At 42.5% G+C, this 17,848-nt stretch overlaps 1 protein-coding gene across 1 annotated transcript in view; it reads right to left on the reverse strand.

The window, feature by feature from the left end:
* The window catches only part of LOC138258774 (galectin-3-like), a 268,387-nt gene that overhangs the window by 93,389 nt on the left and 157,150 nt on the right, over positions 1-17,848 (reverse strand). The window contains exon 4 of the mRNA XM_069206020.1: positions 5,446-5,522. Within this exon, the coding sequence (XP_069062121.1) occupies positions 5,446-5,522 (77 nt within the window). The remainder of the gene's footprint in view (positions 1-5,445; positions 5,523-17,848) is intronic.

Genomic DNA, 17,848 nt, shown 5'->3' on the forward strand with positions numbered 1-17,848 from the left:
ATTATCTAAGAGTAATCTGCACAGAAGCATTGACATTCCCTGTTACTGTGGGAAGTTCTGACCCATACCTGTATACAACCTTAGTGGTAACCAGGGTGTTGTCCATTATTGGTTCATTCTCTCTTCATGCTAAGGTTGCTCTGCCTTCACTATCTTGTTCCTGTGCTCAACCTTTAGCTGTTCTTTCCTTGTGTATGCCTTTCTCTGCTCCCCTGCTTCGGTACACTACATTCATAGGGAGATATTCTGTGACCTTGAGGGGTGCTCCACCAGGAGTCCTGACAGGAGTTAATGTTCAGAGCCTACCCGAAGCCCACTAGTTTGAAGCAGCACCACACTGGTGAGTATTGGATGTTGAGAAGCTGAGGACTGGAGGAGAGCTGCTGTGGCTGCGCCCACGCTGATTGTATAGTAGGCCTACTGATGGAATTGCTTGCAGGGGGACTGTGGTCCCCATGCTACACTGCCTGTGGGCCCTTGAGAAGATTAAGCTTGTGGGAGACCTGAGGACTGAACTAATACTTGGACTCCTGGTGCTACTATGGTCTTGGACAACAACAGGCTAACACCATCACACAGTATACCTTACCCCAACCCCAAACCCATGGGCTGCGGGGCATTGCTGCCCTATAAACTGGCAAAAGGCCTGCTGGTGGGGGAACTGTAGGTTGTCATTCAGGGCTCCAGAGTGGCTCCAGAGGGGAGAACTGAGACAGTGGCCGTGGATGTCCATCTGCGTTGCACAGGCCACCAGAAAGTGGCTGACAAGGTTCATGTGGTGGAAGAAATAATCATCGGCATCAGAACGGAGGTCACAGCCCTGAGGGAATGGATTGCAATAATGGAGACACTGACAAAAATGCTGGAGGCTAGAGCCAAAGATGCGGAGGGCCTCTCTAGGCATAATAATATCCATGTACCTAAGGGGGACTGGAACCCACATGTGGAGCACTTTCTGGATCTTGAAACCTCAGGGTCTCCCAGATGTTTTCTGTGGAGCTTAGCCCAAGTACTGGGTGCCAGGCGAGATGGAGGCTAAATTGCTATTGTCAACTAACACCTTTTTCTTCATACTTGGAACACTGATGAGCCCCTGTGTGGTGACCATTGATTCGGACATTGATATTTGACAATATGGGGGTGGTGCATTCAGTGCCTATGTGGGAGCGCAGTGGTGCCTAGCAGCTAACGTTTCAGCATGAGACACTGCACCTTAGTATCCGGCTGGTGCTGAATCGAGGAGTGGCCAAGGCAATTGCTAATGAGGGAAATTCTGCTGGGCCAAGGCCCACTGGGGTTGGGGCCAGCTGCTGCACCCTAGAGGCTCTTGGATCTCAGGTGGGATGAGAGAAAATACCTCTTCCTGCCACAGATTGACTAAGCTGTGATTATAAGAACAAAGGGGGACATTTCTGAAGTGTTGGGAAAACTGAATATACTGATTGGGGAACTGTGCTAAGTTGTTGAATGAGCTAGATTTGAATGGGAAGACACAGGTTTTATAGTTCATACTGTGACTCTCAGGGGAGGGATTGTTGGAAGGGAATGTTATTGGTGTTTTTAAAGTTTGTTTGGTTTGCTATTCTCAGTTCACTGCATGTTCTAGCTCACATCAGTTCACAGCATGGAGAACCTCGGGCATGTAGGCTGCTCCTTATGTACAGGGGTAAACTAATATGGTAATCATGTACAATTTCATCACCTGGAATTTCCGGTGACTCAGTGGTGTCTGAAGCATAACAGAATTGCAACAGCAGGTTTGCAGAAGACACACTTCAAGGAATTGGAGGCTGAGAAACTCTAGAAAGAAATGGAGGCGACAGATGTATTCAGTCACATACTCTGGTTATGCCAATGGGTGACAGTGTGGACCGCCACGAGGATCCCTTTCTGACACTTTTACACTGAGGTTGATAGAGAAAGACGATATGTACTGGTGTTTGGTGCAGAAGATTGCATACTGAACAGGTATGCACCGATCACTGACAATGCAGGTTACTATTAAAAGCATATGCCCTCCTGCCAGAGTAGCTAAGAATGCCTACACTCTGGAAGGTGTCCTGGACAGTGAGATGGGCAGAGCATTGACAAAACAGTGCACTAAACCGTGCATGATGGTAGCACTAACTAATGTTATGGCAATTGCAGGTTTTACAGATGTCCGTAGGGACTTCCCGGGAATATGCTTGTTACTCTTTGACTTATAACACATATAGCCAGCTTGATTGAATCTTGGTTGCTGAACTGGGCATGCACCAATTGGCATCCGCTAAAAATCTTAGTAAAAAATTATGTTTCTGTTCACCATCTGAAGGTGGTGTATGGGGAGATGCCTGTTTGGGCACCTGATGCCATCTGAAGCTAAGTGGCGGCCGTCGGGGTACCTAGGGTACTGTAGACCCTCATGAGGTGCCTTGAGGCAGACCTCACCTTGGAGGAAATTCAGGAGGCCTTGTGTTCACTGCCTAGGGGCAACATGATAGGAGGAGATGGCTTCCCAGCATAATACTACCAAGCCGTCCTTACCAGCTTTCTGAAAGTTGTCTGGAGGTGCTCCAGGAGGCACGTAGCTCCTGGACTCCGACTATGCTGGATAGCGTCATCTGTTGATTCACAAATCCGTGGTGTGTTGACAAATCCAGCCTCCTATAGTCCCCTGGCTATGCTAAATACGGGCACCAAAGTGTTCGCCAAAGTACTAGCTAATAGACTGCAAAAGGTGATTGGCCAGTTGATACATGCGGGCCAGTGTAGGTTTATACCATGTCATAGTACTGCCATGAGATTCAGTCATGTGCTGCACTCAGTTCAGACTTGCGAGGATGAGCTTACTCTGGTTGCAATTGACTTGGAAAAGGCACTTGATAGCCTGGGTTGGGCTTACCTAATGGAAGTGCTTAAGCAGATGGGATTTGGACCTTATTTTCGTGGTTGGGTGCAGTTCCTCTATGAGGGACCCACATTGTGGGTGATGACACGAGGAGTGGTATTGGAACCTTGGTCTGTGAGATGGGGCACGAGACAAGGATGCCCGCTGTCTCCCCTCCAGTTTGCCCTACCAGTGGAACCATTGGTACTTAGGATTAGGAGGAACCTCTGTGACTGGGGGATAGCGATTAGAGGGTCAATTCATTTGATGTATTTGTATGCTGATGACGCACTATTCTGTCATAAAGAGCCTCAAACCTCGCTGCCTCATTTGATGAGGCTGCTGGAAGAGTTTGGGGAGATCTCCACTCTCCAGGTTAATCAACATAAGAGTTTTTGTTTCTATTGGAGGGCTTGGCAGGATTGGACAGGGGGAGACCTCCTGACCTGGGACTTTGTAGGAAGGTGGATGCTTTTCAGAACCAGGGAATTCAAGTTTGTCCATATGGCTAGAAAATGAGGAGGATCATAGACGGGCTTCGTACTTCAGTGTGCATTTGGTGTACGCTTCTACACTGTATCATGGGATTGGTGGTGGTAGCCAAGATGGTACTGTTTCCAAAAATGTCTATACCACCTACAAAACACCCTCTGTCCCATGAAACCAGACATCTCTAGGCAGTTAAATAGTCTCTTGGTATCATTGGTATCGGCTGGTGGGCATCCTAGAGTGGTGCAGCCAATTCTTCAAGTGGATCAGGAGCTGCGAGGCTTGGGTCTGCAGAATTTTGAATTGCGCTATTACGCTGCTCATGTTCAGCATGCTGCAAAGTGGCTCACGAAGGGGGACAACTGGGAGAAAAGCCTGCTAGAGGGTGTGTGTGTGTGAAGAAGAATCTATGTCTATACTGTTGATGAGTGGAAACAGTCTAGGGGCTGAGGTGCCGTACATTGTTTGCCAAACTGCCCATATAAGGGAACAGATGGTTAAGAGGGTGTTTGGGTATTCACCTTTTGCTAGAGATTTGAACATCTGGGACCTGCAACACTTTTGTCAGATTAGTGGTGACATGATGATTGCTGGGTGGAAAGAGCAAGACTGCCAATCACCTGGAGACTTTTACCCCAGGAAAACATTTGTCACATTTCAGGAGATGCTGGGCAGTTTTTGCAAAAAGCCACACTAGCCGGAACAGCGCCAGAGATGTGGACAGAATGTCCTGCTGCCCCTCCCGCGACAGACATCCTTGAAAGCCTTCAGCAACTTCGAGTGCGGCACCAGCTAGTAACACTGAAATATAGAGCCCTGAAGGCCGATTCTCGTAAACCTGTTTGTAAGGCCTAGATGCCCCACTGATTAACAAGGAATGAGCCCCGATGTGTGAGCTGGTATGGAAAGTGTCGGGGAATTCACAATTTAAGTTAATACACTTTAACTTTCTCCATCGCACATACCTGAGCCCCGAGTACATTGTCAAAAATATATCTGACCAGAACACAGGACTGCCCTCTGTGAGGTGGGCAGAGCGAAGTTTCTGCACAAAACCTGGTCTTGCCTGGAAGTCTTGGAATATTGGCATGAGCGATGGGAGGTCGTGATCGGGGCCACTAGATTACATTCTGTTTGCAGTCTAGTCAACTGTTGCTGGGCCTAGTGGAGCGACCAAAAGGGGCCAACATACAATCTAAATCCTTTCAGTCTGTGCTGCTGTTGGTGAAGCAAGGATTCCCATTGGGTGGCTAGGCATGCGCCAACCCACTGTTGAACTGTGGATGCGAGGTGGCTTAGAGTTATCCCTAGCAGAAGAAACACAAAGAAAAATGACCAGGAAGGATGTGAAGTGCAGGTTGATTTGACAATCTGAAGCAACATCTTTGAACGCCTCACTGACCGGAAGCACCGGGGAGCAAGAAGATAACCAAGCAACAGATAGGCTTGTGCTATGTTTTCATATGCGGAATTCTCCGCCCCAGGTGTGAAGTCTCCACACTCGAAAACGTACTATTAAAACGTAGTTTTGTGAATACTTTGTGAATACTGAAAACGCGTAAAATTACAGAAATTAGTTTTCTTTTATGAAACAGGCCCTTTGACTAAGGCCTGGGGAAAGAGAGAGAGAAAGAGAGGGCGAGACCTGTTTATTTACATATTGTAGCATTACATTCTAAAATGCTCGTTACCTAGAAATTGGCCTTTTGTCACTGCCAGACTGACAAACTTTAAAAGTGCCTGAGACACATGCATTCTACTACTGCAAAAAGAAAAGTCTGTAGTTTTATGCAGAATTGTCCTCTGTTGCTCCTAGTAGTAACTGAAATGTTTTTTCCTAAATCCAAGAGAGAAAGCAATTATTAAGATTATGAGGGCAGTGCTCTTGAATGTATTTAATAAACTGTTGTTGACATTAGTCATAAATGTATTCCTGCAGATTTGAATTCGATTTGAATAGCAAACTGGTTGCCAGAGCAGAGAACAGCAAATAGTTGGGAACACAAGAATTTGCACCTTCATTTTCTGTAATTTAATATGACCCCCTGCCCCACAAAATAAGTGTTTTGAGATATATGTTTGCTTACCTGGGTGTATCTTTTGGTATTTCAACGTACACAGTCACTAGAGTATTCGGTTTTAATCCTCCATTGAAATCCATTTGCTGTGAACGAAAAAATATATACTTATTACACGTGTTCACACACATAACTACAGTTCATTTTCGAAAGGATGTAATATATTTCATTTTCTTTTTTGGTGAATTATGCTGTCATTCTAAAGGTTTCGTTAACAGATGTTGGTATGGTGTTGCATTAGAATTGTACTATTGTAGGGGTCTTGAACTGGAGGACACACACAGTTCGAATGTCATGCAAGCCATCCTAGCATATATGGCAATGTTTGTGGTGTCAAAATGCCTAAATGTGCAGAGTCTCAGAAAAAATTTGTTCAGTAACTACCCCTAAGTCACACTGAGGCAGATTTTTAAAAAAGTGTCCCTGCACCCAGTGCAGCACCACTTTCCTTGCGTCCCTTAGCATCGCGCTACCAATACCATGAGTGCGCTGTATTTAAAATACAGCGCACAATGGCGCCAGGTAGGGGGCAATAGCATCAGACCTTTTCACGTTATTGATGTACTGTTCAGGGATAGCGCCAAAATTGTGGCGCTAACCCTGAACAGTACCTAGGGGCCATTGTTACCAATGATGTGCCCCATTTTAATGCCTGCTTTGAGCAGGCAATAAAAATGTCTAAAAAAATTACACAAAGAAATCTTTTAGATTTCTTTGCGCCATTTTTTCCGCCACCTGTAGCAGGGGAACACCCCCCCCTTCCATACATTATGCCTTTCGCAGGCATAATGTGGTGCAAGGGGTTACAAAGTGAAGCAATCCATGCATTGTGCCACTTTGTAAATATGGCGCTGCATTTTTGCCAAAATATTGCCACATTAGCATAAAAAAAGGATGCTAATGTGGCAATATTATGGCTCGAGGGGCTCTTAAATCTGCCCCATTGTTCTCATGATGAAAACTGGCACTGGCACTAACAGTACAGTAGTGAGTCACAATACTCTCTACTATATCATATTGCACTACAGATCAACTTACATCTGACCACTGACCCAGTAGTAAACAGGAGTGTGGCTTGAAAAAGTAATCAGAACAAACAATGAACTTGGTGAAAGGTTACAGCATGACTTGCTTCAGTGTCAGCCAAGCTGTATATGTACTGTGTTAGCACATGCTGTCATAAGATACATTGTAATGCTCCATTGTTGATAACTATGTGCGATATTCTGGAACTTCAGAGCGTATAAGGTAGTAAAAGTGGCACATATGGGCCTGTATTATGTAACATTCCCTGGGCCCTCAGGGCACTTTGGTATTACAGAAGAGGCCGCAGATGTTTGTAATGCAGATGATGCTTGTGCACATGTTGTTGCAGTGTTCTCCTACAGGGCGGTTCCCTCATTGGCATGGGGCCCCAGGTAAATGACAAAAAAATTCTGCCTCTGTTCCGGAGCCATACTACGGATGCAGGCACAGGAGAAAAGAGGCTATCACTGTCGCTGCGCCTTTTTAGGACCACCGTGGTTCTCCATTTGAGCTTAGTTTTGACATTTTGCATACTTTTATCCTTGCACAATATTATTCCGAGAATACATTGTACACTTTGCTTGTTTTTAGTTAGCCTTCCTCAACATGTAATCTGTACACTCTGCACATGGCTAGGAACATGGAATAATATATCCTAGTGGTTGCATTGCCCATTTGAGGACAGCTTCTATCATCTAGACACTTCATTGCCTCAGAGCTGTGCCTCTGACACAGTGTGGTTTTGATTATATAAATGGTGCACTGCCCCAGAGGGGTCAGAGGAGCGCTCCAGCCACTAATGTCCTGGAGAAGGATTGCTAACTTCACCCTAGACCAAAACCCTGGCTCAGCTCTCCAGGTATGAAGGTCTCAGGCCATCCTCCCAGAATCAGTAATAGTGTGCACTGTCCCTGTTTGTGCCTGCCTCGCCTAGTTAAAGGTATGTAGGCACAAACAGGCATAATGTGCCTTTGCTGTAATATGGCCCCTGGGGCCGTATCATGATAGGGTTTACTGGCACAGCACAAGGCTGTTCCTTTCAATGTTTTTTGTAGTTTGTTCTGTCAAGCTGAAAAAACTATAGCATACTGTACATGTATAGCAAACTGTGTTCTTTTTTATTTTCAAAAAGAAAATTCTGAAGCAGGATTTTCTTTTTGAAAGGTTTAACCTTGGGTTTTTCATTGAATTTCAATGGTCTTTCATTTTTAAGAAAAATTCTTTTGAAAGTGTAGCGTGGAATGTGGTACAGTAGAGTGAAGGAGAGTGCCATGACTCTTGTAGAGTTTAGAGTTGCAGAGTGGAATACAGCTGAGTGGAGTAAAGTGTAAAGTGGTACAGTGGAATGGCATACAATTGAATAGCGTAGGGTGGAGTTGTGTACAGTGGAGTGGTATAGAGTGGAGTGTTGTACAGTGGAGTGTGGAACAGTGGAGTGTTGTAGAGTGGAGTGGCGTAGAGTAGAGTGGCATACAGCAGAATGGCATACATTGGTGTGCCGGAGAGTGCAGTGGTGTATTGTGGCAGAGTGTAATAGAGTACAGTGGAGTATTGTAGAGTGCAATGGTGTAGCATTGAATAGTATACAGCTGCATGAGGTACAGTGTTGAGGCATACAGTGCAATAGTGTAGAGTAGAGTGGCATAAAGTGGAATAGTGTAGAGTGTAATGTCATACAGTGGAATGTCATAGAGTGTAGAGGCACAGAGTGGAATAATGTGAAATGGAATGGCGTACAATGGAATGGCATAGAGTGGAACAGCATAGAGTGTAGTGGAAAAAGTGGAGTTCCATATGGGATGGGAAAGAGTGGAGTGGATCACAGTGGGGTATCATACAGTACAGTGGAGTACAGCAGAATGAGGTACAGTGCAGTGGCATCCAGTAGAATAGCATAGACTGGAATGGCTTAGAATGGAGCAGTGTACAATGTAGCAGCTTACAGTGGAGTATTGTAGAGTGGAATGCTGTAAAGCTGAGTGTTGTAGAATGGAGCAGGTTAGAGTGTAGTGGAGTAGGCGCAGTGACATACAGTGCAATAGCATACTATAGAGTTGAGTGTCATACAGTGGAAACCTCTAAATACTTTCCCCTAGCTACCTTAAATAAAGTGATAATAGGTAGGGAAAATATCAAACCCAATACTTTCCTATATATAAGGGCAAAACACAGAACACAGTCAAATTGAACCTAAAAAGAACATGGTTGCCTCTATCTTTTGTAAAGGCAGTCATTTGCCATAATGACTTGATTACCATATACAGTGGTACGTCTGCAAAATACCATGAAGGACCACAAACCTTTGTGAAAACACTGCATCAGAATAGTGCATCAAAAGATATCAATAAGTTAAAATGCCAATATAACTTAAAAAAATACTTACCCTACTAACCTATAATACTCAAAAGGATCATCTGTGCACCATAATACCTAATCCTGCTAGATTTCATGTAAATAAGTTCAGCTATTTTTGCGCTACGTGAGATTCAAATGTCTACGGAAAATTAATTGGTGTAAAAACACGTTTTGGGGGTACCCTTTTGTATTTGCTACCCCTTGATCAATCACCACAAAACTGTGCATCATTCACCAATGTAAAAGAAAGAAAAGATCTGCAGAGATTTGTGGAGATTCGTCAAACAGCCACGAAGTTTGGTTTGCTAAAAACGTTGGCCCCATTTGATTCTATGGGGGCAAAAAACAAGCTTGGATGATGTCATAAGTGATGTCATCAATGATATCACCTGATGTGTCATGAGTGATGTCATAAATGAGGCCATAGAACATGTCATGAGTTATGTCATATGTGAGGTCATAAGCAATGCATGGCAGGGGCAACAAAATGGATAAGTGACCTAGCAATGAGCTACACAAACTACTCTGTGGAGGATGTTATAATCTGAGGTGTGTGGTTTAGAATCCTGCCACATTAATGCCTGTAAATGTTGATGTCTCAATTGATGTTAATGAAATAGAAAATGACATTCAAGATACTCCTTCAGAGGAAAATGACCAAGTTGTCTTTGTTGATGGCTCCTGTTTAAGAGACATTGAAGGTACTCTGAGAGTAGGTTATGCAGTTTGCATCCTCTAAGGTGTTGTCGAAGCCTCAAGGCTTCAAGGAGTTGTTTCTGCGTAAGTAGCCAAATTGGTTGCTCTTACAAGAGCATGATGTGCATCTGAGCAGCTCAAAGGAACAATATTCACAGATAGTGAATACTGATTTAGTGTTGTCCATGACTTCGGGTAGTTAAGGCACCAGCGAGATTTCATGATCTCGTCTGGCTCATCCATTTGAAATGGAGAAAGAATTCATAACTTGTAGAATGGCTTACTGTCAACTGAGAAGATTGCAGTTGTAAAATGTACCACACATGTAAGATAAAATAACTGTGTATAATTAGGTAATGCCAATGTTGCCCAAATTGCCAGATATTGTGCACTCCACTGTGTCGCCTTCTATTAAGAGTGGAGTAATGGAAGTGACACCAGTGAGACAAATCAAAATTTCTTGCTGTCAGTGGTTGACACCTGGGATGAAATTAAGAGACTACAGGAAGAAGCCACTGAGGAAGAACACAGAGGTTGGATAAAAGCAGGTTGTGCATAAAGAGAGGGCGATGGTGTCTGGATTTCAAAAAAAGGGAAAGTTGTGTTGCCAGATTGTTTGTTTGTGTTTGTAAAGTGTGCTTGTTGGACTTTTTTGCTTATGCAGGATCATTCCCAATCTTTTTGCCTCCTGCCTCTTATTTTTTCTGACCTGTTGCTGTTGGCTTTTGAACTCTGAGCACTTTACCACTGCTAACCAGTGCTGAAGTGCATATGCTCTTTGTGTAAATTGTATGTAATTGGTGTATCCACGATTGGCATATTTGATTTACTAGTAAGTCCCTAGTAAAGTGTACTAGAGGTACCAGGGCCTGTAAATCAAATGCTACTAGTGGGCCTGCAGAACTGGTTGTGCCTCCCACATATGTAGCTCTGTAATCATGTCTCAGACCTGCCACTGCAGTGTCTGTGTGTGCAGTTTTTAAGTGTAAATTCAACTTGGCAGGTGTACCCACTTGCCAGGCCCAAACCTTCCCTTTTCTTACATGTCAGACACCCCTAAGTTCCCCCAACAGAATACCGCTACGCGGTCAGAAGACCGCCGCGGTTATTCTGTGTTTCCCGCTGGGCTGGCGGGCAACCGCCAGAAGGCCGCCCGCCAGCCCAGCGGGAAACCCCTTCCCACGAGGAAGCCGGCTCCGAATGCAGTAGCACCCGTCGCGATTTTCAGTGTCTGCATGGCAGACACTGAAAATCTTTTAGGGGCCCTCTTATGGGGGCCCCACAACACCCCTCACCGCCATCCTGTTCCTGGCGGTCAAAACCGCCAGGAACAGGATGGCGGTGAGGGGGTCGGAATCCCCATGGCGGCGCAGCAAGCTGCGCCGCCATGCAGGATTCCTCAGGGCAGCGGGAAACCGGCGGGAGACCCGCCAGCCTGTTGGCGGTGCTCCCGCGGTCATTGACCCTGGCGGTCAATGACCGCCAGGGTCAGAATGACCCCCTTAGTGATGTATTTTATATGTCCTGACAGTGAAATATTGCTAAATTCGTTTTTCACTGTTGCAAGGCCTGTCGCTCTCATAGGTTAATATGGGAGCTACCTTTCAATCTAATTAAAGTGTAGATTATTTTTTGGGAGCGGATGGACATGTGGAGTTTGGGGTCTCTGAGCTCAAAATTTAAAAATACATCTTTTAGTGAAGTTGATTTTGAGATTGTGTGTTTGAAAATGCCACTTTTAGAAAGTGAGCATTTTCTTGCTTATACCATTTCTGTGACTCTGCCTGTTTGTGGATTCCCTGTCTGGGTCAGTTTGACAGTTGGGCTGGTTGCACCTCACACTAGACAGTGACACAAAGGGAGCTGGGGTGTAGTCTGCATTTCCTGATGAGCCATCTGTGCTAGTAGGGAGGGGAGGCGTGGTCACTTACACCTGAAAGGGTTGTGCCTGTCCTCACACAATGCAGTCTCCGACCCCCTTGTGAGTGTCTGAGGCCTGGCCTGGGCAAGGCAGGATTTCACACTCAAAAGAGACTTTACTTTGAAGTAGGCCTACTTCAAAGGAGAAATTAGGTAAAAGAAGGGCACCCAAAACCACAGACTTAAGAAACACTTCTGGAAACAAGAGGAACCTCTGACTGGAGAATAGCTGAAGAGCTGAGGAAGAAGAGCTGCCCTGCCTGTGACTGTGCTTTGTGGAGCTATCCTGCAGTTGCTGCCTTCTACCAGAGTAAGAGGGCAAAGACTGGACTTTGTGTGCATTCCATCTTGAGAAGAAATCTCCAAGGGCTTCATCTAGAGCTTGCCTCTTGTTTGAAGTCTCATGGACAGCAAAGATTTCTCTCTGCCAGCTCCTGGAGTCTCTGGAGAGACCAGTGCTGGTCTTCCGAACTAGATTAATGCAAGCCATACACGCAAAGTTCTGTATCCTCTTGAAAAGACAGACTCTGATCCCGTAAGAGTAGCTGCTGGTGAACATATAAGGATGAGGGACTGTTTCATTTATATGACGCAAAATGAGATTGGTTTTCCAATGTATATTATAGTTTGCTATATGAGTATGTGCATGATTGTTATGGGTGTACACAAAGTCCCCCTTCAGTACAGGAAGAGATCACTTATCACAGCTTACCACTAACTAATGGGATTAGTTGCAGCTTACTATTAACACGTTTGTACAACCAGGAGTACATTGAGTATTTTTATTCAAATTTTGATTTAGTCTTCTCTTTTGTTCTCATTAATCAGCATTAGAGCCTACACTGACTGACACAGCATATGGGAATAATTTAACATGTATTCTCCCACAGGTATAGAAGGAGTTCATTAATCAGGTAGATGAGTTTCATTGATGCACATTACATATGTTTAGAAAATAAATCCATGTTTAAATTTAGTTTTAACATGTTCTAAATAATGTCTGCAATTACATTATTTGCTTGCACATGAATTGTAATGTGAGCAATGTATTTATTACTGTATTAATGTGTATTAAGGATTCCTTAACTTTACTAGGCCTGAAGAAGAGATTCATTCTGCTGCAGTGATGGGAAGTCACATGTTTATTCTGTCCCCTCGAACCTGAATCATTTCCCTAGGATGCTATTGTAAATGGTGAATGTCCTATTGTATTGTAGACAAGAGACATGTTTTTGATGCAATAATATAACACTATTTGTTCTAGCTGTCAAACAGAACAGGAAATCTGTGGTTCTCACGTGAAATTAATAAGCCTAGTTTATTGTGTGTTGTGAGAATGGAACTGCAAGTAGCGAATCATTAGAAAATGTAATATATCAGCAGAACTGTATGAAGTCATACAGTGACACTGCACTTTTCTGAGAATATTCTTGAAACTATCAGAATTTGGTGGTCCCATCTGCAGAGATTGGATGCTGAATTTGGCGTCCAACATGCACTCACCTGAAGGACCAATTGAATGGAATTTGGTCATTCTAATTAGTGAGAAACATGGAGTTTGGAGTTCAGGTCTTGCTCGCGTCTGTCGAAGTCAGTCTTCCCTTATCCACACACCTGTTTCTATGCTGTTCAGAACTCTGTCAGAGTCTGCTTTAGTTTGCTATCATACTCCTCTTCTCTGAGTCTCCATGATGAGTTTCCTCATCATAGTCTTAATTGCCCTATTCTTTTACATAGTTCAGTACGAAGAAGACCAACTAATTCTGAACTGCTGATTGTCCTATGCGCAGCCCGTGTTCTGCACCATCCTGATGCTGCTGTCAACTGACGTCAGAAGGTGGTGACTGTCCTGCTTGATGAATTACCCTGTATGCTGTCCCATGAGGAGCGGTATGACTAAATGTAGTTTATTGTTTCCTTTTTAGCCTAGTCACTTACACCAGAATATTTGTAGAGTTAGTTGTCCTAGTTCGATGATTTTTCCGAATTATTTTTGTCTTCTTTTTATCCTTTGCTTTTGCCCGCATGTGTTAGCCCGTTCCCACACATGCTAGTCCCAGTTTTGGATAGTGATAAGGATGGCCCAACTCTGATATAGATTGTTAAAACTATATTATGATGATTTATTGATATCACCAACATTTGCTTTGAGTGTTAATAATCATGCGCGTATTGTGTTGTTGTTAATATATATTATTCTTTTGGAGTGTCTAACAGTATTGATGTTTTGTAGGTTGAATCTTTTCAGATGTTTCAGTCGGCCCATGGTTTTCATGTAGGTCTATAACATAGTTTTGTGCACCATTTACGTGACATTGACTTTGGGATTGTAGAAAAGCTTTGAAACTTTACTTGGTTTGGAATTTGATTTTAGAGTTTAAATTGTTATGGTATATAGTATTGTTTGTGATATAATGTCATTGATTTGTTATTCATTGATTCTGACTACTACACTCTTCGCCAAGTCCAAACATTCAGTCAACCTCAATTAGTGAGACTGGTGATTGTGTCTTCCCCGAGCGCTGGTGGTTGTTAAGCCTGGAATTGGAGAGAAGAACATTTGCAGGGACCCAGCGCAACATCACAGACATTCTCAGTAAAACATTAACTTACAGCAGGACGCAGCCTGTCAGTTGATTCCCCTGTGTTCTACTATAGCCTGCCAGAGTATTCTACAGTACAACTAAAGTGCTTAATCAACCTGGTAAATCTTACAACATTTAATTTAGAAAGGAACAGAATGAGGTGGCTCATTTTCACATAGAAATTATGATTACTGTGGTATAAACAAAAATTAGGACACGTTTTAAGTGAGTTCTAAAATATCTTCCTGTTGCACTTCCAACAGAAGAAGCCTGTCAATTGATTCCCCTGTGTTCTACTGCAGCCTACCAGAGTGTTCTAAAGAACAACTAACATGCTAACAGTCTTACTTATGACAAAAGTGTGGCACCCTCTTGATTGATCAAACCGGTAGAGCTTCAAACATTTAATTTAGAAAGGAACAAATTGAGGGGGTTCATTTTGTGATAGTAGTTATGATTAGTGCTGTAGAAATTTTTTTTACACATTTTAAGTGAATTCTAAAATATCTTTCTCTTCTATGTCATTAAACGATTCTGGCATGCGGACTGAAACATGCACTTTCAACACCAGCTGCAGACTGCCAGTTAACTCCCTGGTGATCAGCAGTTTTTAGTCTTCTAATGAGCATCTAGAGTGCTAACATTCTGAATTCATGCCAAAAGCATGGCACATCTGAATGCCATCTTGATGGAATCAAAGTGGAAAACTGAAAAGATTTACTCCTGAGGATACTGCAGTAAATAAGGAAATTAGGGAGCGTACACATCTCAGACTGTGCAGTGCAATGAGCATCTAACTTAACGTTCAAAAATCCCTAGCAATTCACTGATAAAAACAAAGGTTACAGGGATGTTATAGTTAGGAAATACAATTGAAAAAAACCTTAGAAATTCACTAAAAAAACAAAGGTTATAAGGATGTTATAGTTAGTTTCAGGTTATACATGCACAAAACTATAGAAAGTCAGCTGTTACAGTTAAGGGTTTTTTCAAGTAGGTATAACTCGTGCCTTAAGGTAGCTATAACTCGCACCCTTGTCATGCACTGCTAATTACCAAAGATATTACATCACTCATGACTGGTGATATCACTGTACCATTTGCAGTAAAATTATTGATGAGGAAACTGTACATGGTGAGGACGTGAGTTATAGTTACCTTAGGGCATGAGTTATAATTGCTTGAAATAACTCTAACGCTGAATTGATTTTTTAGTGAATATATATATATATATATATGTATATATATATATATATATATATATATACATATATATATTCCACTATTAATACAACGCTGAATTCCAGCCTCTTGATTCTTGATGGCGGTGAGTCCACGGCAGGGTAGTGTGTATTTAGATTACAGCAAAGAAAAATCCTGACGCGTTTCAGTGCTTTTGGCAACGATATATATATATATATATATATATCCTCTGTAGTTATAGTTATGGTGATTTTGGTTATCACAGAGTGGTGGTAGTTATTTAGGGTTAACAGAGATAGGTATTTTTAGTATTTTTGTTCCTTCATAACTTTGCACCCGTTTGACAAAACCTTGCAGACCTGCTGCATCTATTTCATTTTGGGAGGACAGAAAGTTTGTGGTCTTTGGTCAAGGGGGTGCAAAGAAAAAAGGGGGGTCTCAAAATGGGCTTCAAATCCAATGCATTTTCCATAGACTTTTGTAATTCAAATAGCACAAAAAACGTCAGATGGATTTGTCTTAAATTTGGCAGTATTACATTTCGGGGTCAGAGATGATTCTGTGGGGTATTGCAGGGAGGCAGAGTAAGTAAATGTTTAGTTGAACAATACCTAAGTTCAAAGATTGACTCACGGACCTGATATACTGTAATGAACAACTAACCCAGTAGGCGGAATTCCTGCTATCCGGCTCCCTCTGCACAGCGAGCCCCAAACACAAGCATCTTTTCCTACTCACTGTGTGGACACACACCAGTACTGTCTAGAGCATGGTTACTCGCAAACATTTTCACGGGGGCCGCAGAGTTTGGTCTTTGATGTGACCGAGGGCCGCACTGATGGCAGCAGGGTGGCAGTTGGGGGTTGGTAGTAAAGTGGGTGTAAGGGACGCAAAGCTATACTTCTAGTGTCTGAATAGCACAACGTGAAACCATAAGCTTGGGAATAATCACGGCTTCTCCACTTAACCAAACGGTATGATCCTAAGCAAATGTTTTATTTCACTTTCCCTCCTTTTTGTTCATTATCACATATGAGGACCTCGCATGACTTTAGGATGTGTGCTGCACAAAACCTTTTTGTGTTTGACTTAATAAACTATAATGCTTTTGTATAATTTAAACCGATGCCACCAAAAGACTGCACATAGCTGACTTGCCTCTTAGCTCACCAAAGGCATTGTTGTCGCAGTGGGAGATGGGGGAGTGAATGTTTCTAATTTCTGGTTAGAAAATTATCACTTTGAAAAAATATATTTCTTCAATGCACTGATATAATCTGGTGAACTAAGGTGAAGTATCTGCGTGTGAATGAAATACACTTTTAGAATTTTGAGCAGACTTGATCGTGCTTTTACATTTTTGCTTCAAATATGTCTTTCAAAATGAAGGTGTTTCTGATGTTACCTTGTATAGAACCCTATCTTATCTCTTTTCTTAACCTTCAACTCACCTTAAATAAATACTTGCCTGTTTATTTTTTATTTTTTTATGTTAGTGCCAAGTCTAGCTAAGAGCATCCCAGTGCTGCTGGGCCGCATGTAAAGGTCAGGAGGGCTGCATGCGGCCCCCGGGCCGTACTATGAGTATCACTGGTCTAGAGCTTTACATGTAGTCATGCACCCTTTGCTATCATGACTGCTGATTCTGTTCTGGCTATTACTCTTGATTTTCTTTACCTCTTTCTGATTGCCCCTTCTTGTTGCACCAGCAGTTGCTATATGTTCGAGATGGGATAAGGACACGTTAGTTTGCGCAGGCTGGAGGGGGTGGGGTAAAGGATACTTTATGCACATTATGAATTTAAGTTACAACTATTGTCATTTTTGATCTTTATGCAATGAAATTTAATAAACATTTTAAAAAAAAAACATAAATGTTAAGTTATAAGGTTTTTCAACTTAGTGGTAGCTTGTAGCACAGCACTATTAAAGGTAACAAGTATGCCCAAGAAAGAAACTAGACTGCATATTGAAAGTTTCAGACTTACTACATGAACAACTGTAAGACCCATTTATGGTCACATGCTAGTGGTAACCTATAAGCAATTACATAATGAATAGAATACACCCTAATCTACATAGGTTTTGTTTGCATTCTCCCTGGCTCACAAAATAAAACTTTGCTCAACAAGCCAAACAAAAACCATCTTCCTTATGTAATCCTCCATGGCATCCAAATGGATACTTGACCTAGCAGTAAGCTCCACAAACTATTATATGGATGAAATGATAATTGGCCATTAGGAACAAATTATAATCCTAATTTTATAACAACGATTGGCTTTCATTCACTTTGGGCTTCATTTGTAGCACAATCCTACTAAAAGCAGCAATGAAGCCCAAAAAATAAACTAGTCTGCGTATGTAAAGTTTCAGAATTACTACATGAACAACTAAAAGATGCATTTCTGGTAACATGATTATGTAAACCACTAAAAAAAAGCATAACAAATACAAGAGATAAAGAAAAATCACATTAAATCTAATTGTCACTCTGTAGTTATAGTTAGCATTTCCAAAAATAGGAATTTGTCAGATATTAGCTTTTTTATAACTTTCCAGCCACTTGATGAATCTCCGCAAAACTTTCCAGACCTATAGCATTTTCTGCATTTTGAGATGATGCA

Source organism: Pleurodeles waltl, chromosome 9, assembly GCF_031143425.1.
Source record: "Pleurodeles waltl isolate 20211129_DDA chromosome 9, aPleWal1.hap1.20221129, whole genome shotgun sequence".
NCBI lineage: Eukaryota > Metazoa > Chordata > Amphibia > Caudata > Salamandridae > Pleurodeles > Pleurodeles waltl.